Raw genomic sequence first — 13,735 nt, 5'->3', positions numbered from 1 at the left:
TTCACACCCAGGGACTTTCTCTTTTAATTTAGGGAAAGGACAAGTAGCAGTGTGGGTGTAGACAGTGGCATCTCACAGTCTCTCTTTAATCAGTGTCCAAACGAAAGCCGTTTGTTATCTCATACAGGGCTTTCTGAGCATGCAGCGCTTGTAACTGCTAATATAAAAACTTCCAGCCTTTTTAAACATACATGAGGGGGTCTTGTGTGTTCAGCTCCTTCCTCCCTTCTGTGATTCTTTTGATAAATTTTTAATTGCAAGGTACAGCCTGGGGAGCAAAGGAAAAAAGACTAATGCTGCTGCTATTGTCTAAAGCTGCATCCAGTCAATTTTTTATTGTTCTGGAAGGGTCTTTCTACACCAGGACCCCTTTAGGATAAGGCTTGTGGGTAGTCTTTCCTATAATCACCCTGTCAGTGAAGCACTGGGTGGAATTCAGCTGTAGCTTTAGGCTGCTGAGCAATGCAAGAGGCCCAGAGCATCCCCTGTGCCCTTCCACCATGGACCAGATTGCTCTAGGTCAAGCCTTTGTTTGATGGAGTCTCAGGACATAATGCAGTTGTTCCGCTTGACCATCCGTGTGATGTGGTCCTGGCTGCACCACCAGTGTTTTCCCTTCCTTAATCACATCTTCCCTAAGATTTAAACCCCAGTGTTGAAGTTTTGTTGTTGTTGTGTTTGTGTGTGTGTGTTTGTGTGTGTTTTTGGTTGGTTGGTTGGTTGGTTTGGTTGGTTGAGCAGGGTACAAATTTTCCCAATATAAAATGCTCTTCCTTTGTAAGCAGGAAAACCAGGTTGAGAATCGATAAAGCATACATAGACATCTTTATACCACCCAAGTCAGAAGTTCTGCAGGGGGATGTAGGACAGGGAGACCTTTGAGACTCAGGAGAGCAGATACAATGAAGTGCAGCCTCATTCAGACTTTCACATAAAATTGGGTCCGAATTGTCTCAACTTCTATCCTCAAAAGCCAAAGCAATTTTCACTGGTGTATCTTTACCAGCACAGTCCTGAACCTTCAGATGCAGCTGCACATCAACTAAATTCTCCAGGCTATTGAATGTGCTTCTTACTTGATGAAGGATAATCACTGGTGATTGGTGTTTGGGTTATTTGATTGCAATAATTCAACAGGGCATAACAGATTAAAGAAGAAAATCCTGCCAGAGTTCTCTACCTCTTTTCCTTGTTTTCAAAGCAGCAGCACAATCTAATTGCTATTTAGCAGAAAAGTTAAGTATTTTACAAACCATATGTGTGTGTGTGTACATGCAGTCTCTATATACATACATATATGTATATACACACATGAGGATTAAATCTTTACACATATTTATATAGGGATACTTCACTCAAGGGTGAAACACAGCATACTGAATATCTGCCACACTCATAAGGTGGCAGGAGTTAAAACAGGGTTATCCCATAGACATCTTATGGATAATAGTTGGTCATTCAGGTAGACACCGAACTCCAGCTTTTTTTATATTCTCAGCTCTTCCATGTGAATTTATGTATTCTCTTGTCCAAGTCTGAAATTCAGCACGACTGAGAAGGGTATTTTCATTTCCAGTCCTCTTTCACTTGAAAAGTTCTTTGTTACTTAATAGATGCTGTCTAAGGGTGAGTGATTAGCATTAATCTCTAGCATCGTCCCTCCGCATTGTGTTGGCAGCAGCGAGACACTCTTCATTACCATAGAATCTGGGGGCAGCATGTTCCTGCTTATAAACAGTATTAGCACGTCTCATTTCCAAGTCTTTTTGTTACATTTCAAAAGGTGCCCAGCATGTCTTGCATGCAAAGACACTTATTAAGTATGGCCCACAAATGGGGTCTGAAAGCCACCAGCTCCTTCTGAAACCTTGGCATCCTGCTCCCCAGATAATTAACAGGAGGGGTTCACCTGGTGCCCTGCTAACTTGAAATTATCAGCCTTCCTTTCTTCACTGAGAGGTCACATCTTACACTGCAGACAGGGAAAGAAGAGAGGAAAGCGGGGAGGGAAACTCTCTGGTGCTGCATGCACCAAGAGATGAAGTGAATTGATCAAGATCCCACAGAAATACAGCAGATGCTATACTCACCTCCATATGTGAGATCTTAGATGTCAGCTTGTAAGGGGTGTGGAGATGTACATGAGACATGGTGACATGTGGGGACACATGTGGGGTGCTATGTCACATGAGGATCTCACCAGGGTTCAGGGCATGCTACAGACCACTTGCAGCTCACCTGTGGCCCTGGTTCACCCTGTGGCCCTTGAGGTCCCTCTGGTCCAGTGACTCCAGTCTTCCCAGGCCATCCCATTTGTCCTTTGAAGCCCGCCAAGCCAGGAACTCCCTTGGCCCCCTGAGAATCACCAAGCACAGGTGGTTTTAGAGATGGGCCAGTCAAACATCACCTGAGTGCTTTCACGGCATTGGCAACAAGGGTAGACCATTAGTGTTAGGTTAACAGTTGGACTCGATCTTGAAGGTCTTTACCAACCAAAATGATTCCATGATTTATGTTCTGCTCTTTCTGCTGTTGTGCTATTAACAAACCATCAGTAGGACAGTAGAGATCACTTCAGCTTTGCTCTCCATCTTTACCTGTCCAGACGGCACCTTAGTGCTTGGTGACATGGACATGTATCTCTCTGGGATGATGCCCAATAATTTCCAATGCCCAACTCTCCCTGAATATGTAAGTAGAGATCTTTAGAATCATAGAGAAGTTTTGGTTGGAAGGGGCTTTCAAAGCTCATCCAATCCAGGGACATCTTCAGCAGCTCAGGTTGCTTAGAGCCCCGTCCAGCCTGGCCTGGGATGTCTCCAGGGATGGTTCATCCACCACTTCTCTGGGTAACTTGGGCCAGTATTTAGTCTGTAACACTGGAAAAACAGACTCCTGAGGAGGAGAAAGGGTATTACCAAGAGCTGACCTATCAATTCCCTACTCATCTGCACTGTTGAGCTTTCTCCTGGAGCTGCTGTGAAAAGAAAAGGCTTCCATTAAACACAATGGAAGGAAAGACCTCCGGTCAGCCCAACACCCAACCTTCAGCAGTGGTTGAAGCCACATGCTGGTGGGAGATGAGAAGAACAGGAGAGGAAGGGAGTGATGCTTTCCCAGAAATAACCTCCCAGACTCCAACCACTCCTAACCCAGTGACTTAGTGAGCCAGAGACGTTGCTTGACAAAAGAAGTTCCCTTAGTGTTTGATACAGATGACCATGAGTAGATGAGGACCAGGAGAGTTGTTATCAGCAAAAGCAACAAATTCTTTAAGATCCCAAACCATCTGGAGACCAGATGGTGGAGCTGAATGTGAGAAGGGCCTGGGGGGCTGGAAAATGACAAAAGACTTTATGAGGGCTGCTAAGATTATTGTGTGTGGTTTTTCATTTGTTTTTTTCCAAACCAGTTATTGTTTTAACCTGTTTTTTTCACTCCGTGGGAAGGTACAAATTTTAGATGTGTTCTTTTAGCAAAGAAAACAGAAAATTAAGCAATTCAGAGAAGGAAGATCTGTGAGGAGTGATCAAGGTGAGGAATCCTGAAGGAGCAGAGCCCAGGATCAGTCACCTTGGAGACCTTTCCTGCTCACGTGGCCAGCATGCCCAGGAAGCAACAGCATTACCCACATTTTCTGCCCCACAGCATCCCAGGTACCCTGGGCATGGTGATGTTGAATAAACTCTGGCAATTAATCCCACTTCAAAGATTTGAATGACTTTTCCTCATCCTAAGCAGGGACCTTTCTGAGGTTTCATACATTGCCAGAGTGTGAATTTAAGGAGACCTCCCTCTTCTGCCCTTTCCAACTGCAGTCCCAGCCTTAGTGCTCCAGACAGTTGACATTTGCCCACTGGAAAGGGTACCTATGATGTAGAAAGTGTATAATTTCATTAACTTGACCTGATGGATGTGAGATTTATTCTGTAATAAATGGCAGCTCGATGCAGTCTGGTGAGTACTAACCTTTTCTCCTTTCTCCCCAGGAATCCCTGAGGCACCATGGTCCCCTGATGCTCCTTGTTCACCCTGGATAAAACAAGATAAAATCATGGCCAATGCAGACTTGGCAAGGTTGCAATTTGCTGAACAAGCCAACTCTTTTTTCAGATTGCAGAATCATTTACTGAGTGCGACACAGCAGGATCTCTCCGTTTGCACATTGGTGGTACTAAAGGAGAATTAAAGAAATTTCACTAAAAAGCCCCATTACTTGACACATGCAATAGTGCTTGTGGAGCACCAGGGGTGGGTGAACCTGGTTGAGTCTTGCAATGACGAGTGAAGATGTCCCCACTCCAGATTGCCCAAGCATCTTCCTTTGCCCAGATCTATACTGGAATAAAGTCAGAATAACCCTATTTGTGCCCCTTGAAAGAAAAGAATCATGTTGCAGGGGTGAATTTGCAGCATCTGCAAAGCTTTTAGGAAACCTCCTACTTGTAGGCAGATGCATAATTTAGATATTCACCTTTGGTCCACATGGTCCATCTGATCCTGGGATTCCTGGTTTTCCAGGACTGCCAATTTCTCCCTGTGGATGAAAAAACAGTGGATGGTCTATAAGCTCCCAGAACCTTTAAAATATTAGGAAAACTGGCTCCGAAATGGCAAGGCAGGTAGTACTTGAGGGGGGAACATGTTGCCACTCCTGGTAACAGAAAGCCTAAGTATAGGCAAAGTCCTGCTTCAGACCAATATAAATTTTAGACCGCTCCAACTCCAAGCCCCCCTACGGGAAAGCAGGTGGGAAATTCACTGAACAGTACTTCATTTACCCAATAGGCCAGGCTGTTGAAAGAAAATATTAATAACAACAACAATAACAACATATCCCATTGGCTGAGCTAGTAACAGCTCCCCTACTTCTTATCAAGCTTCCCAAATACCTTTCATAAAAAGACCGTTAAGGGCCGTTATCCCTGTTTATAGAGGAAGGACCAATGGTGCTGACAACCAGAGTGATGTGCCCAGCAGTAATTGCAAATCCAGTTCAGGCAGTTGCTAAGCCACAGACCAGGAGAGGATTTGGGCAGGGTCTGTTGATTTTTAGTTCTACTTTTTTCACCCCAGACTATCAAAAAGTCTCATCAAAAAACCTCCTCATCCATGGCTCCCTGCTCTCCATGGTCACATCCCCCTGTGCTGAAGAAGCCCCATGCCATCAAGAGGGACTTCTGGCAGCATCAGGGTGTCTTATTCATGTGGTTTCTATCCTGGGGATAAATGGGAAAACTGCTGGAAATGGGGCAGCCAGAACAGGATGGAAGGCTGAGCTGAACTCACCTTGATGCCCTCAACTCCAGGGGCACCGATGCGTCCTGGGAGCCCTCGCAAGCCCTGAGGATAAAGCAGATGATGGGCATTGAAGACAAATCAAGGTGAGGGCAGGAGGGAAGAATGCTGGTGTGCACAGAGCTAGTACTGATGTGAGGCTACAACTTCTTCCCTTGATCGTGGCAAGGAGGTGTTGGAGTGGGTTGGTCTCTTCTACCAACTAGGAAGTGATAGGATGAGAGGAAATGGCCTCAAGTTGCGGCAGGGGAGGTTGAGGTTGGATGTGGGGAACAATTTCTTCCCCAAAGGGCTGTGGGGCATTGGAACAGGCTGCCCAGGGCAGTGCTGGAGTCGCCATCCCTGGAGGGTTGGACAGACACAGAGATGAGGTTCCTGGGGACATGGTTTAATGACAGTGTTGGGTTAATGGTTGGACTCGATGACCTTGAAGGTCTCTTCCAACCAAAACGATTCTATGATTCTGTGATCTTTATCTATCAGGCCCACTATGGCATGAAACTTGAGGTCTTGTCTCTGTCCTTTATTTCACAGAATCATGGAGTGTTTCAGGTAGGAAAGGAACTCTGGAGGTCGTCTTGTCTGACTTCCCTGCTCAAGCAGGGCCACCTAAAGCTGGCTGAATATGTCCAGCTTTTGAGTACCACTGGGGATGGAGATTTCACAGGATCTCACCCATTTCCTACCTTTGCACCTTTCTGTCCAATATCACCAACGGTCCCGGGATCACCTTTCCCTCCCTACATAAAAATATAGACAAACATATCACGCACAGCCCTAAGGGTTAAGAATACAGCTCTGGCAATAGCATCACCCTGCATTTATATTGTGTTTTTAACCACCAGAGGTTTCTTGAAAATGTGCAGGTCATGGTCACCTTGCTGCCAGAAATGCAGCCAACTCTGGGGTGGAACAGGGAACGACCTTGCAGAAGATGGGTGACTGTGACAGTGAAGTGAGTGAAAAGAGTGAAGTGAGACAAAATGCTGTGATGAGTCTCCATAGGGCCTGTAGCTTCCACTGGGCAATGTTTAGGAAATGATTCTTGAGGATTTGGGTGTTGGAGTGAATGTTACTAAGGTTTGGGAGATAATGGAGTGGCAACAACCATGAGGACATGCACTGTGGAGATGTCAGATCATGTCCCTCAGCTCTTGAATTGGTCACTGCTCCTGGAAATTCGGTCTGTCATTCAAAGTCCAAATCCTTCAGGCGCTAATTGAATGATCTAGAAGATCATTAATTTCAGTGAGAACTTCCTTCCCTGCTCCCTCTCAAAATATATATTCTTTTCTTCTCCCATAGCAAAACTAAAAAGAAAAACCACCAGAAGATTTCAGCTTGTTTGCAGAAGGTAAAGTGAGGACATGTTCCCACTGAGCATCATGTTGGAGATGAGTTTTCAGTAATAAGGGGCCATAAGGGCTTTAGCAAATGATTGCTTTGCTCCCCGCTCTCTCCATCAGGCAGGTCAGCTTTGAGGAGAACTACGCTTGGTACGTGAAGGAACTTGAAATTTGAGCCTTGGTAAAAGATAAAAGAAAACATGCTGAAAAACATGCGAAAATTTAGAAGTCTGTCACTAGAGACACGGACAGATTCTCTGCTAGCATCCAGAAAATGGCTCTACTAAAAATCAGGTTGGGATGTACTTTAGAGTCTTCTCCAGGAGGTTGGAAATACTCGTCCTGAACAAGAACCTGACTCCAGTAATGAGGCACGTAGGGTGTGGGAAAAGACATAAAATCAGGGTCAAAAAAGGCACGGAGCCTCTTTCTATCTGCCAAATGAGCCGTGTCTTCCCCATTACTCACTGGCTTCCCTTTCTGTCCCTGAAGACCTCTGTCACCTTTGGCTCCCTTGTTTCCATTCTTCCCATTGAGTCCTGCTGCACCCTGCCAGAAAGAGGAGATAAATTAATTTCTGTATCAGCTCTTGCAGAGAGGTGGCTGAGGACACTCATCAGGATGGAAACTCAATAGTAAGAGCCTGGGTTGTGTGTTCGCTCAGCCAGAGGTCAGACGCTACCCTAGTGCCAGCACTAAGACTTGAGGCTGGGGTTCACTCTGTTTCCCCAAAAATAAGCCCTACCACAGAAATAAACCCCAGCATGATTTTTTAGGATTTTTGAGGATACTCGAAATATAAGCCCTGCTCCAAAAATAAGCCCTAATTACAGTTCATAAAAAGTCTATTTAAACAGTGTCCAGGCAGCTTTACATGTAAAAATAGGCATCTTTTGGAACAAAAATTAATACAAGACCCTGTCTTATTTTCAGGGAAAAAGGGCAGCACCTGTTCCTCATGGTGTTGTAAGCCACTAGAAAATTCAACCTGTGAGTTGGTTTATTTATGTTAACACCTTGGGAAACAGAGGCACACATCAGCTAAGTCCTGGGCCAAGAATATTGAGGTGCTGATGACTGTGGTTGAAAATATGAGCAAGGGCATTAAGTAGAGCAGGCAGCATCACACTGCGAGTGACTTTGAGGGTTGCACACAACCCTGGGAAGAGTATCTGAAGCTTTAGATTTGCTCAGGTGAGAAAAGCAGCACCCGGTGGTGAAATTTGTTTCAGGGAATGAGTAGATCCAGGCATGGAGCTGGTCATAGCTGCAATGGGAGGAGATCTCCACTCTGGGGAGTTGAAAGCCAAAAGGGATATCCTCATCCATCCCAGACTTGTGGACAATGATGGACAGAGGTGCTCCTCCAAGAAGACATCTTTTTGCCCAACTGTGGAGCTTCTTGGCTTATGGAGCCACTTTGCAACTCAGCTCCATGTGGAACATCAGAGCCACCTCCAGCATCAGGGCCTCTTGCACTCTCCCACTGTTTCAGTAGGAAACTATAAGTTACTAGAAATATCCTATTTTTTCTCACAAGTTTGCCCTTTCTGCTACAGATCCATTCTGGCCAACTACAACTGTAGTTTTCAGAACCTGTATGTGAGATGAAACTGGACATATCCTGACTTGAGACACTGATCGCTCATGGCTCAGCTCACTCAGAGGAGACTGAAATGACTGTTCAAGCAGATTGGAAGATGAACAAATGGCTTTCTCCACTTGGAATTAATTTGCAGTAGGTTTTCAAAAGGAAACACTTTTATTTTAAAAAAAAAAATATATATTGAAAAATCAGCCACCAAATTTAATGAAATATAACAAGGGAAAGTGTAGAGTCTTACAACTGGGTAGGAACAATCCCAGGTTCCAGTGTAAGTTGGGGAATGACCTATTAGAGAGCAGTGTAGGGGAAAGGGACCTGGGGGTCCTGGGGACAGCAGGGTGAGCATGAGCCAGCACTGGGCCCTTGTGGCCAGGAAGGCCAATGGTACCTGGGGTGGGTTAGCAGGGGGTGGTCAGTAGGTCAGAGAGGTTCTCCTGCCCCTCTGCTCTGCCCTGGGGAGACCACACCTGGAATATTGTGTCCAGTTGTGGCCCCTCAGCTCCAGGACAGGGAACTGCTGGAGAGAGTCCAGCGCAGGGCAACAAAGATGCTGAAGGGAGTGGAGCATCTCCCGTGTGAGGAAAGGCTGAGGGAGCTGGGGCTCTGGAGCTGGAGAAGAGGAGACTGAGGGGTGACCTCATTCATGTTTACAAATATATAAAGGAGGATGGAGCCAGGCTCTTCTCGGTGACAACCAATGATAGGACAAGGGGTAATGGGTTCAAACTGGAACACAAGAGGCTGCCCAGGGAGGTTGTGGAGTCTCCTTCTCTGCAGACATTCAAACCCGCCTGGACACCTTCCTGTGGAACCTCAGCTGGGTGTTCCTGCTCCATGGGGGGATTGCACTGGATGAGCTTTCCAGGTCCCTTCCGATCCCTGACATTCTGGGATTCTGTGATTCAGATTTGTATGCCAAGCAGAACCATCACCTCTCCAATTACTCCTCCTCTCAGTGATGAACAGACACTTCAAACACAATCACAGCAACAAGCAGACATCCCAGAGACATACAGGTGGGATGATGGTGGGTCAGACTGTGAGAACAGATCCATCACCTTTTCACTCCCAGAAATAAAAGTTCAGCTCCTCCCCTGGGAAAAAATGTTGCTTCTTCAAACTCCTCCCCAGTCCTCAACATATTTTATATTTCAGAGTAAGAGGAGTATTTGAGAGCCGACCAGGTGCTCCTCCATGGCTCTGCCAGTCATGTTTGGATCACATAAAGTCCATGTTCCTCAAGCACTGCCTACACTATCAGGCATGAACACCTGGTGCAAGCTCTTTATTTACTAGCAACCATTGACACGATCAATATGATGTTCCGTTTGAGGCAGTAAATCAACTATAAAATCCCCAGATAACTAGAGTTTCTCTGTTTGCTTGGAGAGATTGATTACGGGGAGAGTAATAAACCTCAAAAGCCAGGATACCTTCAAGTGCCTGGCATTTTTGAGGTTGCTTTGAGCTGGGTACAGGTGCATCTGGCCAGGGATTTACACACCTGTATTCAAGGGGATGGGCTAAAGAGCTTATTCTTGAGCACTGCCTGAGCCTGAAGGAAACTGAGACTAGTCAGAGATTTCCCAATTAGCTTTAATATTTTCATCAGTTGTCCCTAATGTCTCCTGTATCAAGGAGAGATCTTTCCTTGTTTTCCTGTGCTTTCCCACCTGCCTGTGTCCAACTCTCATCTGTTCTGTCTGCCTTAGATCCTGCTGCACCAGGGGAGGTTTAGATTGGATATTGGGAAAATTTCTTCATGGAGAGGGTTGTCAGGCTTTGGAACAGGTTGCCCAGGGCAGTGGTGGAGTCACCATCGCTGGAGGGGTTGAACAGACACAGAGATGAGGTTCTCAGGGACACGGTTTAGTGCCAGTGTTGGGTTAATGGCTGGACTCGATGATCTTGACGGTCTCTTCCAGCCAAAGTTATCCTATGATTCGATGAGATGCTTCTTGCCTGTTCTTGACCTGAAAGGGGCCCAAATGGCTTTAGGAAGAGTTAAGCTCACATTATGCGCTGGTGGTCTGAAAGGTAGCTGGGTCTAAGCCATGTCTACTCAGTCCAGCAAACAAAAGCAAGTTTTTGATCCGGGTCTTTTCTCACTATAGGTGGACTCCCACCTATAGTGGACTGATGAGACTTTGTCATATGGACTAGAAGGTTTATAATACGGCTTAGACATGACAGCAGGTCTGTCCCTGCTTGAGCTGTGAGGTAAGAAGGTCATGGAGGTGATGCTTTTCAAGGTCATTTGCACCCAGAACAAGAAAAAGGTGGAGTAGGAGGAAAAAAAAAGAAAAGCAAAAAGAAAAACAAAAGGGGAGGAATAGAAAAACATTTGAGCTCTAGGCAAGGGAAAGAAGTTGAATGTAAATTTGTTCTTTCAGATTTACATTCTGTGTTCTGCCAGGCAAACAAAGGCTGGGCAATAAAAGCTAGTAAAATGGCAGTTTAAAGGCAATTACTGGTGGAGTACTGGAAATGGGTCTTGCTATTTGGTTCTCTTATTAAATTGTTGCTGGAACAGGCTTCATTTCACTGCAAAGACACCAGGTATCATGAAGGCACAGCAACGCAAAGGCTTAGTCATAAGTCCCGAGCACTGGCTGTGACGTAAAGATGTGTTTGAGCAGCTGAGGATCGCTGCTTCCAGGCACAAACTCTCATGAAACTTTGGGCTGGAGCCAGGGAGGAGCCAACCTTGGCTCCAGGCTCATCGTTTCCACTCAGATGGATGGCTTCCACTCAGATGAACGAGCTGGGAAATTAGTTGGGTCACCCTGATGAAAGTGTGAAACCCATCATCAAAAACGTTGCCCACATTGCACACCCTAAAAGGATCCATCTGAAGACACACATCAAAGGGCTCACGCATTTCCAACCCATGGTGTAGGCTGCAATCTCTGCTAAAAGGCTTCTCACCTCCTGGGTTTCAGTGCTCAATATCTGATGAGATGATGCATATGAAGTAGCTGGGAGCCTAAACCTAAGAGATTCACCTCTGTTTTTATGTCTTTCCTGCTGTGTCTTGTGTCCAGACTGTCCTGCCCACAATTATTTGCTCTAGTCCTGAATATCATCCTTAAAAAGTAATTTCTTGGTGTGGGAGCCGCCCCTGGTCCTCACAGCTGTAATGGGTATTTTTGCACAGGCACTACATCTCAGAGGTGGGTCAGCCTGATACCCCACTGAAAAGCCTCCAAGGCACCCTGGGCAGAACTTTCCTCCTGTGGCCAGAAGATCTGGCTGCCTGACCTCCCTTTGACCAGCCTGGACTCATCGGAAGGGCTCAGGACACATCAGGGCACCCTCCCAGGGCAATAATTTCTCAGAGATGGCTTTTTCCAATCTGAATAGTCAGAAGCACCTCTTGTCAAGCCCAGGACAGACCCCTACACAGTGGCAAAAGAGTATCTATCCTTCAGCTTTCCTTTACCCTTCCTGAACTGGCCATATTTACCATCTGATTGACTCAGTGTTAACCAGAATTCCCTAACTCACTCTCATGTCTTACAAGGGAAAGCCCCCTGAAAAGAAAAACAATCCTGGTTCATGTGAATTCAGTGAGAAAGCCATTTAAAACTCAATGTTTAAGCCAGTCAGTCATTAACTGCTGACTACAAGGATGTGAAGGCACCAGATGCCAACAGCCAGATGAATGTAAAAGGGTAGCGGCAACTCGTTGAGCTGATGGCCAAACTTTCATCTTCCTACCTACACACTGCATGCAACCATCTTAAAAATGTAAAGATTGTCCCAACTCCTTCATCATGCATAATAATTCCTTCTTTGTTCAATATTCAGAGGGATTCAGAAGGTTGAAGCTCCACCAAGGGAGAAGAGTAAGAGTGTGTTGTATCTGCACATGACAAGAAGAGGAAGAGGAGAGGAAACCCTACTTCCATTTTAATATATAACCTATTTAAAATTTACTTTACTTCCTCAGTTAATTGATCTTCTTCCAGCAACTTTAATCCTTAAATGGTTATTGGTCTTCAGGTGTACAGCTTCGCTTTCATGCCTTGAGAACTCCATCACTCTCAACGACCAGCGTGGATGGAAAAATCCTGGATTTCTCCCATCCTTCACCCCAAACCCCATGCTTGTGTTTTTGCTCCAACCTGGCCTTGCCAAATGTGCTCTGGCAGAGCTGAAGAACGAAGCCCATCAGAAATGGTTCTGAGAGCAAAAGAAGAAGGTCCAGGGAGCTGGTGGTTCTCCCACCCTCTAGGAAAGCTGAAGCAGGACACCGTGGGGATAAGCACATGGCTGTGTGGATGGTGTTACCATGTACACGCTGGCTTTCTCAGATACAGGGTAAGGATCCACAGGCTGCTGGCTGAATATAGAGCCCAGCTCACAAGAGGAGGTGAGGAACATCTCTGAGCTCCAACTTGTAGACCTAGTGAGGAGGACTGCAAACCAGGATGGAGAGAACCAAGGCATGCTGGTAAATGTAGGCCCTGTAAACCCAAAATAGGGCATAATGCCAAGAGAGGGGTACTAAGAATAGAGTTTTAAGGAGTATAATGGGTTAATTTGCTAGGATATTAATGCAAAAAGCAGGTGAAATAAAGAAGAAGAGCCAGAAGCCTTAATACATAATCAAGATTGCAATTTAATAGTCATAACTGATTGCAATATTAATATAACAGGGTGAAGCATGGCAGGAATATCAATGTAAAAGAGCTCAGTGCTCTTAGAAAAGAGGAAAAAGGAGGAGGAGGTGTCTTGAATATCAAGAATATGCTCATTTGCCTTGAGGTCCAGTTGTAAAGTCAACTAGATCCATTTAAATTCTCCAGGCAATGATTATAGGGAGAAGAAACAAATGCTGTCACTTGGGAACTCCCACAGATCACCAAATCAAAAGAGTAAATGGATGAGATTTTTTACAAGCTGGTTGAATTACTCCAAGTGAGCTCAGCAGAACAGAAAAGGACCAGCACATTTTTACAGGGAGTTGGTGGCAATTTGTGCGTATGGAAGATGGAATTAGAGGATGTTGAAGGAGAATGAGAACTGCTAGCCATTAACTTCAAGACTTTGCATAGGACAGATTTGGTACAGCTAGACTGGACCAAGTAGTGTCTGTCTTTAAGAAAAAGGGAGAAGAGAATTCGGGGAATGACATGTCAAACAGCCGAGCCTAACTGTACAGAATGACTTGGGGAAAAAGCAATCGAAGTGTCTGTGAGCACTTTGAGGATAAAGTGAGACCTGCGCTTGTGGAGAACAAGTCACATCAGGATGTTGTGTCCTAATACGAGTTTCTGAAATAGATTATGTGAATCATGCTCTAAGAGTACCCTAAAGCTGCCAATAAAACAAGTCTGAGCACAGCTCGCTCAGATGTGGAAAGAGGAACATGGCAGACATGTAACCTGAGGTCAGATGAATTTCATCCCGGATGTTGTATATCATGGCTCTTCCAACAGTGCCCCAGACTTTTGCAATTTTAAAAATTTAATGAAGGACC

At 45.4% G+C, this 13,735-nt stretch overlaps 1 protein-coding gene across 1 annotated transcript in view; it reads right to left on the bottom strand.

Moving 5' to 3' along the window:
- Positions 1-13,735, bottom strand: part of LOC136111561 (uncharacterized) — a 117,947-nt gene that overhangs the window by 13,620 nt on the left and 90,592 nt on the right. Inside the window, exons 70-75 of the mRNA XM_071803547.1 lie at positions 7,113-7,193; positions 5,985-6,038; positions 5,290-5,343; positions 4,475-4,537; positions 3,970-4,032; positions 2,239-2,355 (exon numbers count right to left, since the gene is read on the bottom strand). Of these exons, the coding sequence (XP_071659648.1) occupies positions 2,239-2,355; positions 3,970-4,032; positions 4,475-4,537; positions 5,290-5,343; positions 5,985-6,038; positions 7,113-7,193 (432 nt within the window). The remainder of the gene's footprint in view (positions 1-2,238; positions 2,356-3,969; positions 4,033-4,474; positions 4,538-5,289; positions 5,344-5,984; positions 6,039-7,112; positions 7,194-13,735) is intronic.

Source organism: Patagioenas fasciata, chromosome 1, assembly GCF_037038585.1.
Source record: "Patagioenas fasciata isolate bPatFas1 chromosome 1, bPatFas1.hap1, whole genome shotgun sequence".
In the NCBI taxonomy this organism is placed as follows: domain Eukaryota; kingdom Metazoa; phylum Chordata; class Aves; order Columbiformes; family Columbidae; genus Patagioenas; species Patagioenas fasciata.
This window is presented reverse-complemented; position numbering and strand designations above follow the sequence as displayed.